A 22,123-nucleotide genomic window follows, 5' to 3' on the forward strand; every position below is an offset into this window, starting at 1 on the left:
TAAATGGCTTCAATCACTCCCATTTTAGACTTAACTGGTACCAAATTTACTCTAATTAAAAGATAATTGCACAAATTACTCATTGAATAATTAATGTTTAACTATTTAGTTAATTAGGTGTGTGCAACCCTACCATATAATGTAGTCTTAACCAATCAAATTATGACACATCATTGATCTCAAATTGATTATACTTATAACCAATTGAAATCAATTGTTCATAATCACATATAGTCGGACTAAATTTGTGATGGTGCATCTTAGCCATTAAAATTTGATTTGATGATAACTTTCAATCTGGTGGTCTGATTTGGGCTTATGACCAGTCAATTTAATCATTACAACATTAAGATCATTTTGGTGAAATGAGATTAATGATCTAATGACCAGAATCAAAATACATATTTCCAAGGTGAAATTACCCTTTTACCCTCCATGTGAGGTTAAATGTGGGTTGCAAAATAGGGTGTCGACAGTCCCTTATTAAATTTCTCCATATATATGAAGCATTTTGAGGAACACCAACTTGCAACAGGGAGTAGAGCAGGGAGGAAAAAAAAAATTTTGTCTCAGCCGAAGCGAGCTAGACCCCTTATTATTTGGTTAATGAATAGAAAACTACAATAGACAAGTGGTCTCAACTCATTTATTAACTCTTAATTAACTGAAGGCTTAGTAATGAGTTTATTTGTCAAGCTTATATCAAGCTTATTACGAAACCCATAAATGCGCTTAAGCTTGGCTTGATTTGTATCGAGCGTTATTGTTTATGAGCTTATCCATAAACAATTTTTATGCTAGGGCTCAACTTATTTATTAAACAAGTCTAAAACTAAGGCTCAAACTTGGCTTATTTATAAATAAACAAACATGAATAAGATTTTTATCAAATTAAACCCAAACTGTTTATGAATGGCTTGGTCTATTTACAACCTTAGCTAAGAATAAACTTTTATTATATAAAACATGATAAAGTATATAATTGTCGAGGAATAATTTATGAAACAAACTTAGGGGAACGAGTTCATCTTAAACATTTGGATAGAAAACCATGTCTATGATGAATTGGGTACATCCTGCATAGATGCATCACTATGCCTTGAACTTGAAGAAAGACTTCTATTGTCATCGTGTATTATTACATCATTTGTTCCTTCAATGGAATTCCTTGAGTGGTTCTGCATATCATCAATACTAGTTGAAGGTTGAAAAACATCATGCCCTTGATTCTTCTCTCTTAAAGTGATGTGAAGAGAGATCTTTTTGGTCAAAAAGTTTTGCAATTTCAACTAATTTGGACCAGAAAGAGGTTGTAATATTTTTGTCACTCAAAGCAGGCCAATGTGAGAAAAAGAATTTAATCACATAAACCAAGAGTGAGACCATGGAAGTGATTCCTGCGATGAGGAAGAGGCCCCCAAAGCTGTCCACTCCAAGACTGGGACTATGTGAAGAGATTGTTGTGCTTTGATCTTCACAGTTTGTTTGACTTGAAAAGTACTTTCGCTCAATTGGTGCAATTTTCTCTTGGTCTTGAGTGACATTCAAGATTGCCCTTGAAATATAAGGGACTAAAGGAGATCCTTGTTGGAAGGCCTGAAGTAAAATGTAACAGAATTATTCCAATTTGAATTTAAAAAAAAAAAAAAAGGCTTGAACAATACACTTTGATCAATAAAGGTCATTACTAAAAAAGTTTCTTGTTGGTCTTATGGCATTCTTGAAAGTAAGGGGGTTTTTTGGGGAGGAGAAAGAGACTCACAAAGCCAAATCCATCGGTTTTGTAGGTCGGTCCAACCATAGTATACCTAGAGCAATACTTTGCAAGGAAGAGCTTGATATAAGGGATTTCACCAAAAACAGCTGCAACTCCACCATTGAGGATTCCTTTTGACAGTGCTTCATGATACTCCTCAGGTGTCTCAAATGGCTTAAACTTGGACTCATCAAAATCTAACTGTTTCATTAGAAGCCCCTTAATGAATGAACCCTTTTGATATCCAACCAAATAACCTTTCCTTTTAATCTCTTTTACGTCAACAAATGTAGGTTGCAATCTCTGTACTGTTAACATTGAGGTTAAGCTTGCCGTATAGCTTTGAGTCAGGATGAGTACCAAAAAAATCCATATGATGAGCACAAATCTTGACAAATTATTTACCACTCTCTCCCCTGGTACCATTAAACTACTATTAATATATGCATGCATAAATAATATGCTTCTTTTGAACTAGAACAAACCACAGAGAGAGAGAGAGAGAGAGACAATCTTTATATAGGGTTGTAGAAAATTTACTGTGAGCAAAGGCAAGTGTTGAGAAAGAGAACCATAAAATTAGGCCAAGTTGTTGCTTTGGAGGGCCTCTAAACTCAGTGTTTACACGGTGTTCAAGAACCCATATTACCAAACCTGTAAAGATAAATGCTACACTAGTTGTTAACCATAGATTCAAGCTTAGTGGCCTTAAGAAAATCCACAAGTTTTTGTTGTCATCATCTTTCACCAAAACCACCATCAATACGCCTGATTCCAAATAAGGCAAAGTGAAATCAACATACAAATAGCGATTAGCTACAATTGTTGTGTCTCCAACAACTGCATCGTACCTCTGCATTTAGAGAGAAAGAGAGATAATTATCAATTTTATGGAATAAAAACACTTGGTCTCATTCTGTTGCATTTTATGCCCCACCAATTGTAGTTTGGCACATGATCTTTTATTTATTTATTTAATTTACCAAAGTTAAAAGAAAAAAAGAAAAAATGAAGAAGAAAGATACTTGAAGATATTCTACAATTGATTGAGCGAAAAGTGGAACAACAAGAGTGAGACATTGTAATTTTATTCCAATTTATTGACTATTTAAAAAGTTAGATTAAGTAACTAATAAACAGCCACCTGAAGTCATTAGCAAGAAGAAAAAAATTATAAAAAAAAGGAAAAAAAGATGAAGACAAAAATACAACCCACCTGAGTTTTAATTTGGTAAAGAAGTTCATCATAGCCATTACTCTGCCTATGTTTATTCACGTAGGGAATAAACTCATGAGAAAGGGGAAAGGGTAATGCATCTTGTACAGCATGGAACACATCAATGACGAACCCTGATATGCTAGGCTTATCATCGGTAGAAGAATGCCATTCCACCTTCAGGAATTCTTCAAAACCATTTCTTATTGGAACCCCAATCCTTAACTTTGCTGGTTGGTCTGTTGTGCATCCTGGCCAAATCGGTTGTTTAAGTTTGTCCTTGGAAGTTGAGTATGCCTCTTCACTAGTGTCATTCAAATCTAGTGAAAATCCTCTGTTTCCTGTCCAAGATCCAATAATCCTCTCGGTTCTTCCTATTACATTGAATAGTTCAAAGGCTGAAGGCTCCAACTGCCCCTTAACCAAGTGAAAATTCACGCTTAGGCCTTGAAATTTAGTAGTAAGAATTGTATTGTGAAGCTTTCTACCTATTTCCAAAATGTCTAGAGCTGCAAGATCAACATTACTGTTGCTAGCATTTTGCTTCAAGAAGCTAGAATGCACTATGCCAGCCTTTTCCACTGCCATAGCCAATGCCCAAACTGTATCATATGCCCATAATCCAAAAGAGGTTTAAGCTAGTAGCAGTCTTGCTCCTTGTTTTGATTGAGGTTAAATTTCTCTTCCATTTTCTTTCAAAATCTTAGTTTTTTTGAAGGGAGTAAGTATGGCCTTATTCCCAATACACCTTGCAGTGAGTCCATGACCTTTGAGCCCATAGGATCTAGCAGAAAAGATAATCCTTGTGTGATGATCCATGCATATCCTTCGCTCATCATTTCTGCCTTCTTTGCAAGTACAAAGAGCTTGGAGCCAAGTGAAGCAGTCATGTGCACAAGAAATATTCTTGTATGATTTGCCTTTAACTTGTTAAGCTCTTCACTGATTTCAGTATTATTAGAAGATGGGGGAATGACACTCCTGTAAGGTACCCGAGTGTCAATCTCTTGTAACGCATCCATTAAATAGGGAATTAAACCATTGCCATACTCTGTGTCTTCATAGATAGGGGCAATTTCCCGCCAACCAAAGGCCTTAACAATGCCTACTATGACTTTAACCTGTGCAGACTCATCTTGAGTTGTTCGTATGAAAAATGGGTTTTGGGATGGAGAAAGAAAGGGACTTGTGGCTGAAAAAGAAATTATGGGAACCTGAGATATGGGGCAAAGTTCTATCACAAACCTTGCTTGTGCTGGCCTTTGAGGTATAATAGCCTGAACTTCTTCATTCTTTATTAAATCCAATGCTGAATAACATTTCAACAATGAAATGAATGATTTAGAAAATGGAAAATTTACTGGCAATTTTCAATAACGAGGACAACAAAAACAATTATAGCAACAACATACAATTATTTGAAAGATTTTCAAAAGATGATGGAAAATGTTTGTTAGAATATAAGCCCAATTAGATCCAAGAGTCCATTATACTATCTATGTAGTTTATACTTTGTGCTTCATACTACTGTAATTATGTACTTTTGTATTTCTATGCGCCTATATAAAGGTAATCTTTGTACGGTTTTACAAACAATCCATTGTGCAAAATTCAATCTTTTCAATGTTAACATGTTGGAGCATCAACATGCCAAGAATTGTTTGTAAAAAGGTGAGGATGCACATTCAAAAGGCTGGGGTCAATTCTAAACTTAAAACGAACCAGATTGCATGTTTAGAAGTTTGTTAGTACATAGAGGAGCAAAATTCCCCTGAATCCCTGAATGTGCTTTGTTGGTGGCTTATTTGCTGAAAATACTGCAGAAAAATAGGCTAGGATCTGCAGCAATTATGAAGTTCCTAGTGCAAAGTATGTTTCCCTTGACAGGATCCTAATATTAATTATTAAACATCTATTATGCAAAACTTATTACTTTTTTTTTCTTCATTTTTTTAAAAAAAGTAATTATACTTTTAATCTCAAAATTTGGGGTTATTTTTGTTTTGGTCCATCAAATTTGATTCCGCATTCTAAATGGTCACTTCATCCATGTCCATGACTAATCTGATTAAGAAATTATTTTGTTTTACTAGCATTAATGGTCAGATAAGTTACAAAGTTGGTCATGAAAAGATGAATTTGATAATAATTATCACACTTCGCCTCACATGTGAGCTCAGACTCCCCCTTAAAAAGTGTAGTCCAGCACGTGAGGTTTTTAGCATTTAAAATTAGAGAGTAAAGACAATAATAGAACTTAGGAACTCATTCTAATACCATAATAAATTATCAATCGTTCCAAAAGTTCAAGCTATCATGGAAAATAGTGAATATAATCATAATTCTAACATGAATGTTCATTTTGAAAATATAATCAAACTTGGTAGACCACAATGAAAATTCTCAAACTTAAAGAACCAAAATAAAAACAACAAACTTTTAAAGGTGAAAAGTGTAATTAAGTCCTTTTTTTTTTTTATTTGGCGAAAAACTAATATCTTTATTTTTATACTTTTTTTCTCTTCTAGTGGGAGCCTTATACAAGTCTTAATTAAGTTGCTTAGACCTAAAACAAGCTTGAGCATGTGAGCATGTCCTTAGTTACATGTGTAGAACATTTAGATACGCACCTGCAGATGCTGCAGCAATGATATCATTGCCAGAATCCTTTGTGAGGAGAGACAGTCTTGTGCTATAGTTATGATTCACGGCATAGAAGTCTGAGAGCGCCATGGACATGTATCTCTCTGCCACTCTTCCAACTGGGGACTTGTGAGGTGGAGTGTTATTATTTACCACGTTTTCTCCTGTGGGTATCATTCAATTATTATTGCTATACACATGCATAAAGAATATTCAAGTTTTGAATTGAATCGAATTAGAAAGAGAATAAAATGTTGGGAAATATAAACAAAATTAATGTAGTTTTCTTGTAAAATACATAATCCTCTTTAGATTTTGAGCGTAACACATAACCCCTTGTGGCATTTGGATGTAACAATAAACCCCTTGAGATTTGTGAGTGTAACTCAAAACCGCTCTACTGAGTGAGATAGAGAGAGAGAGAAAAACCTGTCCAGATTTGAAATGTCAGGATTGAGAAGTTGTGAAGTTGTGAATTGCAATGGCAAGCACGACGAAACCAAGCGCTCCCACGGCTTCGTTGCCGAAATCGGAAGCGGCTTCCAAAAGCTACTATTTCGCCCAAGCTTGGGATCAGGTACTCCTTTTTTTCCTGTGTTCTTAATCTACCACACTACGTGTGTTTTCGAAATCTGAATTCTTCTTGTTTTTGCTATAATCTAATTGGATCTAATGGTGGTTGGTACTTCAGAGTACTGTTCTAACGGAGCAGCAACAAGCGGCGATCGCAGCGCTATCTCATGTGTTCGCCGAGCGGCCTTTTCCGCCCAATCTATCTCAAGACCACCAGGATAACGCCGTCTCCGCGGTTGCAGCTTCCGCTTCGGCTAATGATAACAGCAACTCTTTCCAAGATTGTGGTTCTTCTACTACTCTACCACTCTTGCTCAATACAAACCAAGTTGAATGAAAGAAAAAAAATCCTTTTTTGCTATTATAAGTTTTTTTTTTTGGTTTTCTTCATTTGCCTGAATTCATTTTCTGTTGCAGTTTTACAAGTGGTTTACAGATCTTGAATCCGCCATGAAATCAGAGGTTAGTGCTTGTTAGTGATGTATGTTTGAATTGTTAAAGACTAAATTTATAATTTTATCACTGTAGCAGAGCAAATCTTTCTAAGTTTGTCCTAAGTTCGAACATTGTCTTGAGGCTGAGTGTTGTTATTTTGGTTAAATGATTGAAATTTATCCTTTTTTTTTTGTTGATAATTCAATGGTTACAATAATGGGGACATGGGGGATTCAACCTACAATCAATGCCACAGAGCCACAAGGCTCTTGGCATATTTATTCATAATTCAATAGTGATTTCTCATTGTAACATATTTTTTGTTACATGGTATACTTGAATTGTTAGAATTAATGTTGAATTATTATATTCATCCATTCCTAATAAAATTTTATTTATTTATTTATTTATTTTTTTGTTTCTGGACAATGGATAATTTATGATTAGATCGTTTTGGGTTCGAACCATGTCTCCACTCCAACTTGTGAGGTGGAGTGTTATTTAATATGATTAAATGATTAAATTTACCCTTATTTTTGTTGATAGTTTGATAGTTAAAACAAGGGGGAAGGGGGGATTGAACCAAGGTGCAATGCCATTGAGCTACAAGGCACTTGGAAAATTTATCATTTTTTAATAGTTTAAGATTGTGGAACAATTGGGAATTTATCAATAAATGCTAGTTGGCACCTCATTCTTCTGTTTCCTTAGACAGAGGAGAAATATCAACACTATGTGAGCACGTTAACAGAGCGCATACAGACCTGTGACGGTATACTTCGTCAGGTATGTTTGATCGTGTTAAATATATTCCGTTGAGGATTGATTCTGTTACAGTACCTTTACTATGACTTATATGGTGGTGTACTATTTGGATTTTTAAGACGTCCGAACTATTTTTATGTGCAGGTGGATGACACCCTGGACTATTTTAATGAACTACAGCTGCAGCATCAGGCAGTTGCTACAAAGACTAAAACTCTTCATGATGCGTGTGACCGGCTGGTGTGTTTTTTCTTGCTTTCCGATCTTTCTTGTGATGTTTTACTTGCCTAGACTCCACAATATTTGGCATATCGAAGTCCTGAAAACTTAAAATGTGGCTTCATTTTGACTTGAAGGAGAGTGGCCATCAGGGTTATTTGTAGATATTTGGCTTGTTCTTAGAGTCATTAGGTGCGAAGGAAATTCATTTATGGTTTTTTCGTTGGAGCTTCAACAATATAGCATGAGCAAGTTGTTTTAGGTCTAACCTTATATCTGTGGCATAGCTCTATTGTCTTATGTTGGTGTTATGGTAATTCTTGTTTTGAAATTGATGACCATGTCTCACAAACTACCTAAGGTAGTAATGTTTGTTTGAAAAAGTTGATTTTTCCTCTCACTCTGCTGTTCTCATTTCAGGTGGTAGAGAAGCAAAGGCTGATTGAGTTTGCTGATGCACTTCGTAGTAAGCTCAACTACTTTGATGAATTGGAGAATGTAAGGTTTGAATGCTATCTTACCAAGAGTTTCAGTTTAGGGTCTGTTTGAATATAACTTATTTTTGTTAAAACTGAAAACTGAAAACATTGTAGCAAAATAATTTTTAAATGTGTGAATAGTACCGTATGACCCATTTTTAATATTTTTTTCTGAATAAAGTGGCTGTGGGTCCCATCAACATTGCGTGAACAGTGCTGCTACAGTGCATAAACAGCAAATTTTGTCTCTAAAAGCTGGAAACGTGTGGAAAAAAAGAAAAAAAAAAAAAGCAAAACGCAAATGCAGACGCAACATAATTCTATCCAAACACTCACTTACTTTAAAAATTAGATTCTGCGCATATGTCTATTTGTTTGCCCTAACTTTTCCAATCATAGCCTAGTTGTATATAGTATGCACCTCATTTTTTATTTTATTTTCACATTTTGTGATCCAAGATCAATTGCATAAGACATGAACTTTAGAAGTTACCATTTATTTTTCAAGTTTTTTCCCACATGAGGAACTGTTTATAACATTCACGATGCTGTTTGAGTGACTGGGTTGCAGATTTCATTGTGACTTTGTGTTGGTGTTACTGTAAAATTGATCATTTAAGATAATATTGAACAGGTCCGACAATTGAGAATATTTCTGAAGTAATGGAAAATGATGGAACATTATTTTAATAAAATTGATCATTATTTTTTGCTTCTTTTGTGTCTTTTAGCTGCTTTGTTTATTTATTTATTTATTTTTTTGGTGCATAAAGTGTTCCTTTTTAAATAATACTTCTTACCTATCCAAAAAAAAAAAAAAAAAAAGTAGAAACTAGAAAAGTAAATTTCTACTCATAAGATCATTCTTGTTTGTTAAACTCCTTACAAAAGCACTCTAGCTTATCCAAATTCTGCAATTTTAAATGCAAAGCGCTTCTGTTTCTGTTGGACCCTTGAGTTGTCTCCAAACAAGATTGGAATAATGTTCTGCAAGTAATGGCTAATTTAATTTTACAACTATGTGCAGATTGCTTCCAATTTTTATTCTCCAAATATGAGTGTTGGAAATGAGAATTTTCTCCCACTGCTCAAACGGCTTGACGATTGCATTTCGTAAGTGGATAATTTCTCAAGTCGGTGATTTCTTATAATTCTGTGCATCTGGGATTACTCAGTTAAATCCATGAAAGTTTGTTGGCTATTAGCATTTGTAAGTTGTAATGAAGTGAGAACTTATCATAATTGAATCTTAGGTATGTTGAAAGCAATCCGCAGTATGCAGAATCTAGTGTTTACTTGCTCAAGTTCCGACAGCTTCAGGTACACAAGTGACTCTGATGTTAACCTTTCATTCGGTGAATGACTGGGTGAAAATTAGTAATTTTATCCTCTACTATTGAGTTAGCTTCTGCGAGTATGGTTTGTTTTGAGTTTTGACTTGAAATAATCTAGAAATCTACTTGTTGACAGTCGCGAGCTCTGGGCATGATCCGTTCTCATGTACTTTCTGTGCTCAAAAGTGCTTCTTCTCAGGTGAATTGAGCGTATTCATTTGAATAGTTGTCACACACACACGCATATGTAGATAGATAGGCACATGGGTAGACAGCAGAGGGCTCAGACCTCAGTGATGTACTTGTTCGTTCTGTCAGGTCCAGGCAGCAATCCGATCTAGTGGGAGCAGCAAAGCAGCTGTTTCTGAAGGTGTAGAGGCATCTGTTATACATGTTCGTTTCAAAGCAGCAGCGAATGAGGTAGCCATTTTGTGTTTGGTTTAAAATAAAGATGTTATATGATTACCACTATGGCAGTGACTAGAGTCAGGGCATAAAAAAATATATAAATCCTTTAAAACTCTTATTTGGATCTCTCTGACGTGAGAATGGGAAGTGTGCTGTAAATTTATTTTTTCTTGTGTAGAAGCAACTAAAGATGGTTATATTTTGCAGCTTAAGCCAGTGCTGGAGGAAATTGAGAGCAGATTATCAAGGAAAGAATATGTTCAACTTCTTGCAGAATGCCACAAATTATATTGTGAACAGCGTCTTTCCTTGGTGAGTTGATGATTAATTGTTTTGAAAATGGATTTTAGGAAAAGCTACATTTTAAACCCTATAATTTAGGGTGTGACAATTTAAACCGTGCAGTTTCAAAAATAATAAATTAAACACTGAAAAAATATAAATTTAAAACCTATAGTTTTAAAAGTAACATATTAAACCCTCAACCTATTTTAAACCCCAAACACAAGTTGTTCCACTTAAATCTTTGATTTGTGCACTGGAGAACCGTTTAGGTTTTATTTGTTACTTATGAAATTATAGGATTTACTTTGTTACTATTTAAAACCTTGTAGTTTAATTTGTTACTTCTGAAATCATAGGGCTTAATTTGTTACACCTTCTAAACTTTAGGGTTTAGAATGTAATTATTTTCTAATTTGAATTGTTTGATTTTAAAGGGGGTTCTATAATTTCGCACGTGATGGGTTATTTCTTGGTTTCTTCCAGTCATTTGTTTTAGTTGGTTAGTTGGTTTTAATCATATGTTTCATTTCTCTTATGCGATCCAGGTAAGAGGCATAGTGCATCAACGGATATCTGAATTTGCAAAGAAAGAGTCCTTGCCATCACTAACTAGATCTGGATGCGCGTATCTAATGCAGGTAGGCTTGATTTTGATAAACTGGTGAAAATAGAGGGGAGGTTGTGGGGTTCAAAATCCACTGGATGCATGTGTAACTTACCAATAAAAGAAATGGGGGTTGTTGTCTGTCCTGTGCGTCCTTGTTAATTAAAGAAAATGTGAAGAATTGCATTTTCAGATGTTGTTTTATGGCCAATAGTATTCATTTTCCTGGTTTCTATCAGGCCTTTAGGTGAAGTGGTTGTATTTAAATATTAGTTGGAAGCCTTTGCATATTTTAGATGGGTGAATCCTTAGAAAGATTCTTCCACGACTGGATTTTTAGTGATGAATTTGATATTCCCATTATATTGTTATTCAATGCTTCTTTAGTGAACTCCAGTAATGCTAAACCTAAGTGGTATATGGTTCTGGTGACTTTGGGCCATGCTATATTGAATGACGGTTTTCATATGACATTCTTGTATGTATGTATGTATCTAGAAAGAGTCGAAACTCAGATTCATGCATAATTATATAGTGGCAAGAGGTACTACCTTCAATTAGGTTGGATGAATCTCATATCCTCATGTTTTCTCACTAGAATTCCTAACATGTGAGCTTCCATCAAAGGGTGTGCAGCAAGTTTTTTATTGAGAAACAATTAGTTTGGAGCTCTGCACTACAATTGGATATTTTCTGTTTGAGTTCAATCATTATAAATGTTCTGGCAGATTTTTTTTTTTCCTGGTGACAGTTTGATTGATATTGATATAAAATTGCAGGTCTGTCAGCTTGAGCACCAACTCTTTGATCATTTTTTCCCATCTTCTTCGGAGGATGTCTCAAGTTTGGCTCCATTGATAGATCCATTGTGAGTTTTCAGCTTGTAGAGTCATTTTTCTTTCTTACTTCTTCTTCTACTTTTTATTTTTCTATTTTCTTTTACTTTCCTATCATTTTCTTATTAATTATTTTGAGGTTAACATGTAGTGGCTTAGGTTTAGTGTTTTCACCTATGCTAAATTGTTTTGCAATGATGGATAGTTGTTTCCCGCAGTTCCACATAAACATAAAAATTTCCTTAACCTTTCTTATGTCGAAGATGGAAAAACTCTGATATGACAGAAACCACTATTGAAAGATGTATTCACTCTAAATGTTTGTATAATTTAATGTAGTTTATTTTAATCGGTAAAATTTTCAGCCCTTGGAGTTCAGTACATCACAAGGGATATTCCATCAAGTATCTTAGATATTTTTAATTTGGGTTTTCATGGAAACTAGGAAAACGATTACCCTGCCACCCCCCCCCCCCCTCTCTGGCCAAAGAAACTTGCTTAGATGTGTTTAAGGGAAATCATCTAACAAGTTGTTAATTTTGGAATTTGAGTTGTCTTTTCATGTTCAAGGTGATCACTTCTTTTTATTTGTAAGTTCTTTCTTTCTAATATTTTCCCCCATAGAAATTGAGGTATTAGGGTAGATAAGGTTTTGAAAGTTGATTGGCACATAAGATTTCTCTTTGTTTTTCCCTTAGAGTTTCTGTTAATCATTTCTGTGAGCTCCTTTTTTGATGTTGAAATTATTGACGGTTTGGTTTGTTTACTCATCATTATTTTATATCTATTTCTTATGACAACAATAACTTATCCTGCAGGTCTACATATTTGTATGATACACTACGGCCAAAACTTATTCATGAAACAAATATTGATTTTCTGCGTGAACTTGTTGATATCCTCAAAGTTGAAGTCTTGGGAGAACAGGTAAATAGACGGGGTGAATCATTAGCTGGGCTACGTCCTACATTACAAAGAATTCTAGCTGATGTTCATGAGAGGTTGACTTTTCGTGCACGAACACATATTCGTGATGAGGTAATCTTTATTCTTGAAAAGTTGTTCCTATTGATTCTTTAAATTATGTATTTGCAAAGTTTTTTATAAGATATACGTTGTTGACTGGGCTTTGAAAGCTTGTTCACCTGATTTCTAAACACAAAAAATTTTCACTTGTTAGCAGAGACAGAATTGATTCTCTTTTTTAATGATGTTCTACGTTAAATGTCACTTGTTAGTCGGGCCCTACAAAAGTAGGAGTTTTGTGCATTGGGTATTGCTTTTTTAATGAGATTACCAAGAACCTTCGATGCCATTTTTGAGGTGTTGAAGATTTTCAGTGATGGCGGGCATATAAATGGATTAGGAAATTTGGATTCTTTCCTATATGATCATTTACACAGTGATTAATATGGTTAATTGATCACTGTTGATTTTTTGGATATATTTTAGGAAAATAGACTTTCCTCTGTTTTCTTTTCTTTCCTGAGAAATTACTTTCTCTGGATTGAGTGATTTATTACAAGTAGCATCTGAATGCTATGCAACTATGTAAAAATAAATTTGAGGAATTATATGCTTGGGGAACAGTAAATGTACTTGTGGAAGGATTGGAATAGCAGTATAACCCTTCTGGAGTTGCCTGCTTCTGTGTCACTTGATGTTTGTGACTTGACTCCCAATTGTAGAAAGAACCTTCACATTTAACAGCCTTTCTTTGAGATAACTATACTAAGATCAATTTCATAGATTTCTTTTCCTCTCTTTGCTATTTCTTAATTTTCTAGGGAAGCTACCATTTTGTTCAAGTAGATTGATTTTGTTTGGAATTTTATGCTTGCTTCTTATGTAGATAGCGAATTATTTGCCTTCTGATGAAGACTTGGATTACCCTGCAAAGCTGGAACAATCTATGGAGAATAACTCAGAATCTATTTCTGTAATGTACCATACCCTGCGTCTTTTTTTTTTTATTCATATATATATATATATATATATATATATTTTTAGAGCTTAAATAAAATTTGTCTAATAATTAAGTTGCTTCATAAGGATGTGTTCATGCATATTCTGCTGTCCTGCATATTACACTATGAGATAACTATAGTTATGTTAAATTGTCCAGCTTGTAGGAGTATTAGACACATAGTTGTTACAGTAGTTGCATCTTCTCTCTTTTTTGTGGTGGTCTAAGTGGAAAGATGTCAATTAGGGAAGTAATAAAAGAGATGTGTCAATTAGGGAAGTAATAGAGAGTATGACTTCAGATAGAATAGAATGGAGGAAAATAATACATGTGGCTGACCCTAACTAATCTGTCAAGGATTTGTAGCTGACCCCAAAAGGTTTGGACTAAGGCTTTTTTGTTGTTGTTGTCTGAGGGGAAACATGTATTACTTCTACTCTTGTGGTGGTTGATAGCATGTACCATTTATTCACTTTTTGACTCCCTGATATAAAGTATAAATTTATCTTGAATAATGTTCTTACATATATACACCTGCTTGTTTATCAAATTGTAGGCTGAGGAAAACCCAGATGTATTCAAAACATGGTATCCACCGCTGGAGAAAACCCTATCATGTCTTTCAAAGTTGTATCGTTGCTTAGAACAAGCAGTTTTCACTGGTTTGGCGCAGGTATTTAAATTTTTGGATTATCAATTTTTCTATACTTCTCATCTTTTAAATTGGCTTTCATGATTATTTTGTTGAAAATTGGGTTGTTTGATACCTTTATCAGGAAGCAGTAGAAGTTTGCTCCATGTCTATCCAAGTAAGTATGCTAGAGAAAGAACACTCTATACGGTGGAATGCAACACTGAGAAGTCATTGTGCATTAGTACTATGTCACATACAATCTTATGATATCAGTGGAAAATTTGGTTGTTTCTATGGAGAAGAGGGGATTTGATTATGGCCTCCATATGTTGAACTGCTTTTTATGATTCCTATATAAGCATGTCAACAAACAACCATATTTTATGTGTAGCAGTGTGCTATGCCTTTTTTTTATAAAAAAAAATTGGTGTTCTGTTACAGAAAGCAAGCAAACTCATTGTGAAGAGATCATCACCAATGGACGGGCAGCTCTTCCTCATAAAACATCTCCTTATTTTAAGGGAGCAGGTGATCTCTCCTCTCTCTCTATTTTTCCTGGTGGTTATTCTATTATTGAAGTGATTACTAATAAATTTCGCTGGCCGTAACTAATCATGTTGTTGTTTACTAATAAATTCTGGTCTTCCAGATTGCACCTTTTGATATTGAATTCTCGGTTACTCACAAGGAGCTTGATTTCTCACATTTGCTGGTAAGTATATCTGAGGCTAAAGCTATCCTTTTGTCAAGTGCATTAGTGTCACATGTTCTAGCACTTCTCTAGCTGTGTATGGTTTTTTCTTTTTCCTGTTTTTCCATTTTTTATTTTTGAATAAATAAATGCTTTGTGCATTATATCTTAGGAAAGTAGGTACACTTCATTTGGGGTGCCATACTTGAGACACTTCTACACTTGTGTCCCAACTGTGTCCTTAAAAAAAAAAAAATTGTGGAACACGGCTGGGACACTAATCTTTTATTTATTTTTAGTTTTAATCCTGAACACTTATTTAGTTCTTTTATTTACTCTTTTGGATCTTATTCTTGGTTTGTATTCTAATTTCTAAGCATAATTTATTAGTCATGAATTCACTTTATTATCCGTTATTACTCTTAAATTGATATATGTTTAATATTATATGAAAAAAAAAATGCCTAACAATATTTAAAAATATTTAATAACTAATTAATATGCGTATCCCCACCGTTTCATGTCCTAACTTTTCAAAAATTGTCTTGTCGTTCCCCTACCCATGTCCGTGCTTCCTAGATTATAACTTAACTTTTAGATCTTTGATTCTTGTCCATTGTATGTATTGGAGTTATTTGTTGAGGTAGAGTAAATTCAAGGCTTTTGGTTCTATAGGAGCTGAAATTTAAATCTGGTGTGGACTTTGTTTTGTTTATTTTCTACAAGTTTATAGTATTTCAAACTTAACTCAGGGGCTGTAGTGCGGTGCTTCATTCTATTCTGATGGTTTTCAAATATATTTTTATGGATTAAAAATGAAAATGATGGTTGAGTTGTTGGCTGTATAGTTTGTTCTTCAGTCTTCAATTGGATGTTTTTGCCAGCAAATGTGTTGGATTGTGGTTTATTACCAGAAAATTTAGAACGTGACACTGGATTATTACACTATGTAGAAATAAACTTTTTCATTACTAGCAGTATGATTTACAAGTAGTTTACCTGCATCATCAGGAAAAAAATAGAAACTATTAAATGATTATCACCTATGTAGCATCGATACAGATACAATACGTAGTATGACATGATACATAGTATGGTGACACGGCATTTCTTGAAAAACTAGGATACAATACGTCGAGAATATGAAAATTAATTAATTAATTTTTATTTTTAGGTATATATATTTTATATTTGAAATCATTTATGTTTATTTTGGATTTAAAAAGTATGTAACAACTAGCAACAATGAAATGTTTGGAAATATATCTAAAATCAATTTAAAAACAATAAAATATTGTTTAAAGTACGAACAAAAGAGTTCAAATAAACTAGACTCCCATAAAAAGAGTTCAAATAAACAACATTCAACATCAAAATAAAATAACTGAATTAAAAAAAAAAAAAGAAGATTTTTTTTCTTCTTGAGTGCATACTTGACACGGTTGCGTCCGTGTCGGATACGTGTTGTGTCCAACACCAGTATGTTAGCAATTTTGCTGTGTCCATGCTTCCCAAATCATCACTCAAAGCATTGTAGGAGTATTTTCTGAAATGTGTGCATATATATATATATATATATTTTAGAGTTCTGCTAATATTTCTTACACCGTCTAGGTTTATTATTTGAGCATGTTTTTTGTAATTAGAAAATCTCTGTTATCTTCCACTTTAATGTAATTCTTTTTTTTGCTTTAATTCCACTGCCAGGAGCATTTAAGACGTATTCTTAGAGGTCAAGCCTCGCTATTTGACTGGTCAAGATCAACTTCATTGGCAAGGACCTTATCTCCTAGAGTTTTGGAAAGTCAAATAGATGCCAAGAAGGTTTGTGACTTTTCCCTACAACACAATCTTTAAATGAGCTCAGTCCAGAGAATAGATGTTTAGCTGAGGAAAAGGTGATTTAAATATTAAACTAATAAATGAATAAGTGCACTTAATGGTGAGGTCATATATAACTCATGTTCTAGTGATGTCATTCTGGAAATTAAGTTGTATAAACAAATTTTATTGATATATTTTGCCATGCCTTTTAGCTTTTAATATGCTATTAGAAATTTGATGGTGATACTGCTTGTGCTTTCTACGAAAGCTTTAGTTACTGAAAGCTCTTGTATTTATTGGTGACTATTTCTTATTTGCTGCAGATATTGACTGTGCAATCACCAAGTCACTTATGAAAATATCAATGAACCCAAATTTTAATTTTACATAGGCCAAGTTTATTGCTTCATTCCTTCTCCCAATTATGATCTCTGATGCTCCAACTAATGTTTTTGGTGAATAACTTCACTTTTGGTAGTTGGTTGACCATTCTTTTCAAGTTCTGTTGATACTATGATATTTGTTGGAACTTTTTCTGTGTATTTCTATTACCCTTACTTTGAATAACGCTGTAATATGTGGTAGCATTCATTCACTTGCAGGAGCTTGAAAAAAACCTAAAAGCCACCTGTGAGGAGTTTATTTTGTCAGTCACTAAGCTAGTTGTGGATCCTATGCTTTCGTTTGTTACCAAGGTTTGTCTTTTGCCTCATTAATTATGATGTTAACTTAATAAAGAATATAATGAAGAAAACGTAGCCACTTAGCAAATTGAGAGACCAGACCCTGGATCTAATTATGAAGGAAGTTAACAAATCAAAGTTACAAGTGAGATAGGAGAAGGTTCATCTCATGTGAAATAAAATTTGTACAATCTTGGAGAACAGAGCACCTTGCTTCTCTTGAATCTTGTATCTTAATGTGATGCAAGAAGCAGAGTAAATTCTATTTTAATTTAGCTTGATTTAATTTTAGAAGTCATTGTATTTTTATTGGTCAATTTGATTTGATTTTAAGCCTTATTTTTTAATTAGGTTATTAGTATTACATTTAAATTTCCTAGATTCAAGGGTATTTTTGTAATTCAATAATTGAGATTTCCAAAAAATAGAATTAGGCTTTAGTCCAGATAGTCTATATAAGCATGCTATTGTACTCATATGGACACAAATTTATGATGAATAAAATTTCAGTTGGAACTTTTCCAACTTTTTTTAATGGCTTGCTGCTAACTCCAAGCAACCTTAGGTGTTGATTCCTTAGTTATTTTTATTTTTCTGTTCTTCAATTTCGTTGTTGCATCCATTTTGGTTTTGTTCTTCGTTAATTTAGGTATCAGAGCTACTTATCAAAAAAAAATTTAGGTATCAGAGCTTCTTGTTCTTAATCAGTTTTTCTATCAGCATTTGCTTCTTGTTCTAAATCAGTTTTGTTATCAGAACAAATGCTCTGGCTCAATTTTCAAACAAAACCACCACAAATTACCACCCTCTATAGTAATCAATTCCAACTCCAACTGCATCACAGTCAAACCTGAAAAACCAAAACCCACCTTACCTGGCAACCACTAGCTACCAAAAAATAAAATAAGAAAAAAGAAAACCAATTTATTGAATCCGAAACACTGACATAATTCCAGCTGCCACCAAGTTGACCACAATGTACAACCATGATTCCGCCCATTAGATGCATGAACCTCAATCAATTGAAATCGCAATCTAAGAGCTTCATCAAGGCTGGTGTCGAACAAGGAGATGACATCCTTGACCAAGTGTTGTCATTGATAACCAATTGACCAACAACTCTTGATTTGTCATTGCCAAAATCAAGGTGTGCCCATTCCAATTGCCAACAAAACTGAGCAGTTCGACTGTTTGTTGGTCAAGATCTGTCGCAAGGACATCCACAAATGTCGTCAGATTGCTCCTAATCACTATCTTGACCATCTCTTCAAATTGATAAGTGATGCCATTTTCATCATGTTTTGGAAGCTAGTCGTTGGTTTTTTAGTCTCTGGACCTTGTTTGGGACAGTATTAAGCCCATACATCTAGGCTCATGACATAAGTATTGGCCATGGTAAGCCCATCAGCCCACATGTTGAAGACTAGTTTATTTCATTAGTTCCAAATCAACTATAAGTCCACAAAATTTTAAAGCTCCATAAAGATGCTGCGTGCCCAGAACAGAGCAAGGTCATCAACAGATGAAGTCAGCATGCACAAGTTCTTGTTACAATTATTTGTTGAAACTTTCTTCTATTGAACCATGATAATATTAGAGGCACCGACTTTATTATGGTTGTCAAGACTCATAGATTTTGAACAATTGGTTATATGACATGGTCCAATTATCTAAACAAGTAGGTTTTTCAGATGATAAGAAAGTAAGGCTTGCCAAGATGAAACTCATTTTTAGAGCTATGGATTACTGGAGTGATATAGAGAATCTTCATCTTAGATTTTACAAGCTTGCCGTAACTGATTGGGATGAAAGGAAAAATATCTATTTTAATTCAATTGAAAGAAATATCTACTCCAATCACATCAGATGGTTTTTTAGATCAAAGAAATAGTCGGGGCAAGGGAGCAAACAGTCAGTAACACAATTTATAGAAAACAATATGAGTGTTCATGCAATACCTAATCCTAAGCCACTCTAGCAAAGCTTGCCATGGAACAAACCTTAGCAAATCTTGCAAAAGCCTTTCAAGACCTTTTCTTTTTTATAGAACCTTCTTCTTTGAAAGGTTCGAGATAATTAATAATGGACTTGAGTCATTGGAGGCGTCAAGGATGATATAGGTAGCAATGAACTTAAAACTTCGTTCAATGACAATGCTGGTATTGAAACCGTGGTGATGAGGAAACATCAAGTACCACTGGAACCTAGTGTTGAAAGCGAAGAACAATTACCAACAAATTTTGTCTCAATGTTCATGCGACAAAAAAGAAAATACCGTAGAGCCTAAACAAGTTGAAATATTTGAACCATTTGTAGTAAACTTAATTCAGCCTCTAGAAGAGTCAGAAATGTTACTTGCCACTAGAAATTTCTCATTTCTTGATGAGGAGAGAGTTAAACTAGAGAGCAACAAATTGGTGGGTACACATTGTTGTGAAAAGTGAGTTTGATGCATCTACTACTGATCATCCCTCTATGGTGCATGAAGTGAAAAAGCTTGATGGCGTGGAAAAGTTTGATTTAAATCTCTCTGAGGATTGGGATAAGGCTGTCACATCTGCACCACTGATTTTATTATTTTAAATAAATTTAATGATATGGTAGAACACAAGCCTTCTTTATTCTTGGTGTTGCCAAAGGTGATTCAAGAGTTGGTGCAAGCGTCACATGCCTAAATTCTTATGATGCAAAGGCACAAAGAAAATTCTATTTAATTTAGAAGTCAATTGGATTTTATTTGAGGTCTTATTATTATTTTTTGCTCAAAATTTGAGTTCTTATTAGTTAACTAAGTTGTTAGTAATTTATTTAATTTCCTAAAATCAAGGATATTCTTGTGATTCACTAATTGGGATTTCTTAAGTCAATTAAAATTTTGGTTTAGTCCTAGTAGTCTATATAAGAATGCTATTGTTTTCCTATGGAGACAAGTTTATGATGAATAGAATTTCAGTTGGAACTTTTTCTATTGTCTTAGTGCTGAATCTAGCCAACCCTAGGTGTTGATTCCTAGGTTTTTTTATTTTTTATTTTTATCTAGCTTGGTTCTGAGTCCTAGGTTATTTTTGTTTCTTTGTTCAATTTTGTTGTTGCATCTGTTTTGGTTTTGATCTGCATTAATTTTGGTATCTGATTTCTCTCATTTAAATTTTCTTGTATTTATATATCAAATTTCAGTTTTCATGGAGTTTCATTCAGAGGCAATTATTTGTCTTTTTAGTCTAAATAGTTTCCAATTTGTTTTTGTAGGTGACAGCTGTGAAATTTTCTCTATCCTCAGGCAGTCAGAATCAAAAGCAAGAGTCCGTTTTGGCCAAACCACTTAAGGATCAAGCTTTTGCTAGTCCTGATAAAGTGGCAGAAATTGTTCAGAAGGTATGTCATGTACCTTACTTTGATTTATGACAGCTTGATTAGAAGTGGTCTGAAGAAATTACATATATGAGGAACCTTCCTTAAAATATTCCTCATTTTTGGTTTTTAAACGGGAAACCATCGCAAGATGATAAATGATCAATTCTTTTCAACCTTTTCAACCATGTACTGATGCAAGTGATAGATCTTGTATTAAATGATTGATTTAACATGTTAATTTTGAGGATCATATTATTTGGTATGCAAATTTTCATTGTTTATGTTTAAATTTTTAAGGCTCACATGTATTGAGTTTGTATTTCTGGAACAGGTGAGTGCTGCTATTCAGCAAGAGTTACCAACAGTAATAGAAAAGATGAAGCTTTATCTGCAGAATCCATCAACCCGAACAATTCTTTTCAAACCAATAAAGTAAGTTATGGTGCAGAATTTGCAATTTTAATGTTCATGTTTTAATGTGAATGGTTAACCTGGTTCAATTTTGGTCTTATTTTAGCTGATTTTTTTGAAGCTAATGTTGAGTTCATTGGCAAAAACCATTGTTTCAAGTTTCATGCATTCAGGAAAAAATTACAGAAGTCTCTCTGTTTGAAGCCTACCTGGTTTAGGAGTCTCTTAAGTATTCTCAAATGATTAGAATTCTAGTCTTTGCAATTTCATTCTTTTAGTACATACTGGCCTAGTAAAATACACAACATAAGTGGCTTTTTTTAACTACGTATTAATTCATGGAATAATTAGGATCATCCGAACTAATGTCTCTGAGCCTGGTAGTTGTTACTTACGCTCTTCACCCTTATTGCTGATAATTCAACCAAATAATTTATTCTGGTCTAGTGCACTCTTAATTATCCTTTTTTTGGCTTTTTCTTTTTGTTTTTGGGTAATGCAGGACAAACATTGTGGAAGCCCATGTACAAGTACAATCCCTGTTAAAAGCAGAATACCCCCCGGAAGAAATTCAAAGCATCATCAATATGGTGTCCATGCAGGATCTGCAAGCGCAACTTGATAATCTCCTGTAAGGTGTTCGTGAAGTCCATTGAACTAGTTAATGCCAACTCTTTCCATCAATAAGGTGAGCTTTACCCTAAAGAGCAGTTTTAGGTCTGCCACTATAGTTTCTTGAGGTTTCTGGTCGATTTATAGTGAATTATGAAATATAGATGTATCAGGAGGTGTAGCTTTATTTTATAGAATCCATATCAATTTATATATTTTGGTTGGGGGTTGGAGATTCTATGTTTAAAATCTTCATTAGTTATTCTTTCATATATTCATGTTGCTTTTGATAATGCTTGAATGATGATTTTGTCAATAAGGAGATGATGCTTGATTAATTTTGTTGCTTCGAGTTTGTGTACATAACATTAAACGTATGCAATTTGACAACTGAA

At 34.0% G+C, this 22,123-nt stretch overlaps 1 protein-coding gene and 1 pseudogene across 3 annotated transcripts; one reads left to right on the forward strand and one right to left on the reverse strand.

Moving 5' to 3' along the window:
- Positions 1-1,215: 1,215 nt before the first annotated feature.
- Positions 1,216-5,819, reverse strand: LOC115973954 (annotated as a pseudogene).
- A 179-nt stretch (positions 5,820-5,998) lies between these two features.
- Positions 5,999-22,077, forward strand: LOC115977368 (conserved oligomeric Golgi complex subunit 3-like). Of its 3 annotated transcripts, none has more exons than XM_031099194.1 (24): positions 5,999-6,192; positions 6,307-6,516; positions 6,606-6,650; positions 7,335-7,409; positions 7,533-7,628; positions 8,028-8,105; positions 9,114-9,199; positions 9,340-9,406; positions 9,557-9,619; positions 9,739-9,840; positions 10,036-10,140; positions 10,659-10,751; positions 11,497-11,585; positions 12,372-12,591; positions 13,406-13,492; positions 14,076-14,192; positions 14,296-14,328; positions 14,595-14,681; positions 14,803-14,865; positions 16,552-16,668; positions 17,271-17,363; positions 20,601-20,726; positions 21,037-21,137; positions 21,619-22,077. In XM_031099194.1, the coding sequence occupies exons 1-24, from the start codon at positions 6,097-6,099 to the stop codon at positions 21,749-21,751; spliced, it is 2,382 nt and encodes a 793-aa protein (XP_030955054.1). In that variant the 5' UTR covers positions 5,999-6,096; the 3' UTR covers positions 21,752-22,077. The 3 variants fall into 3 exon arrangements, with proteins under 3 accessions (XP_030955054.1, XP_030955056.1, XP_030955055.1); XM_031099195.1 differs by having other exon boundaries at positions 6,104-6,192; positions 6,307-6,475; XM_031099196.1 differs by lacking the exons at positions 17,271-17,363; positions 20,601-20,726; positions 21,037-21,137; positions 21,619-22,077 and adding an exon at positions 16,992-17,102.
- Positions 22,078-22,123: the final 46 nt, after the last annotated feature.

The sequence above is a fragment of the Quercus lobata genome, chromosome 2 (assembly GCF_001633185.2).
Source record: "Quercus lobata isolate SW786 chromosome 2, ValleyOak3.0 Primary Assembly, whole genome shotgun sequence".
In the NCBI taxonomy this organism is placed as follows: domain Eukaryota; kingdom Viridiplantae; phylum Streptophyta; class Magnoliopsida; order Fagales; family Fagaceae; genus Quercus; species Quercus lobata.

Coding starts and splice junctions, on each gene's coding strand:
- LOC115977368 (XM_031099194.1), top strand. CDS start 6,097: ATGGCAAGCACGACGAAACCAAGCGCTCCCACGGCTTCGTTGCCGAAA. Junction 9,620..9,738: donor TCAAAAGTGCTTCTTCTCAG/GTGAATTGAGCG, acceptor TCGTTCTGTCAG/GTCCAGGCAGCAATCCGATC. Junction 13,493..14,075: donor ATAACTCAGAATCTATTTCT/GTAATGTACCAT, acceptor ATCAAATTGTAG/GCTGAGGAAAACCCAGATGT.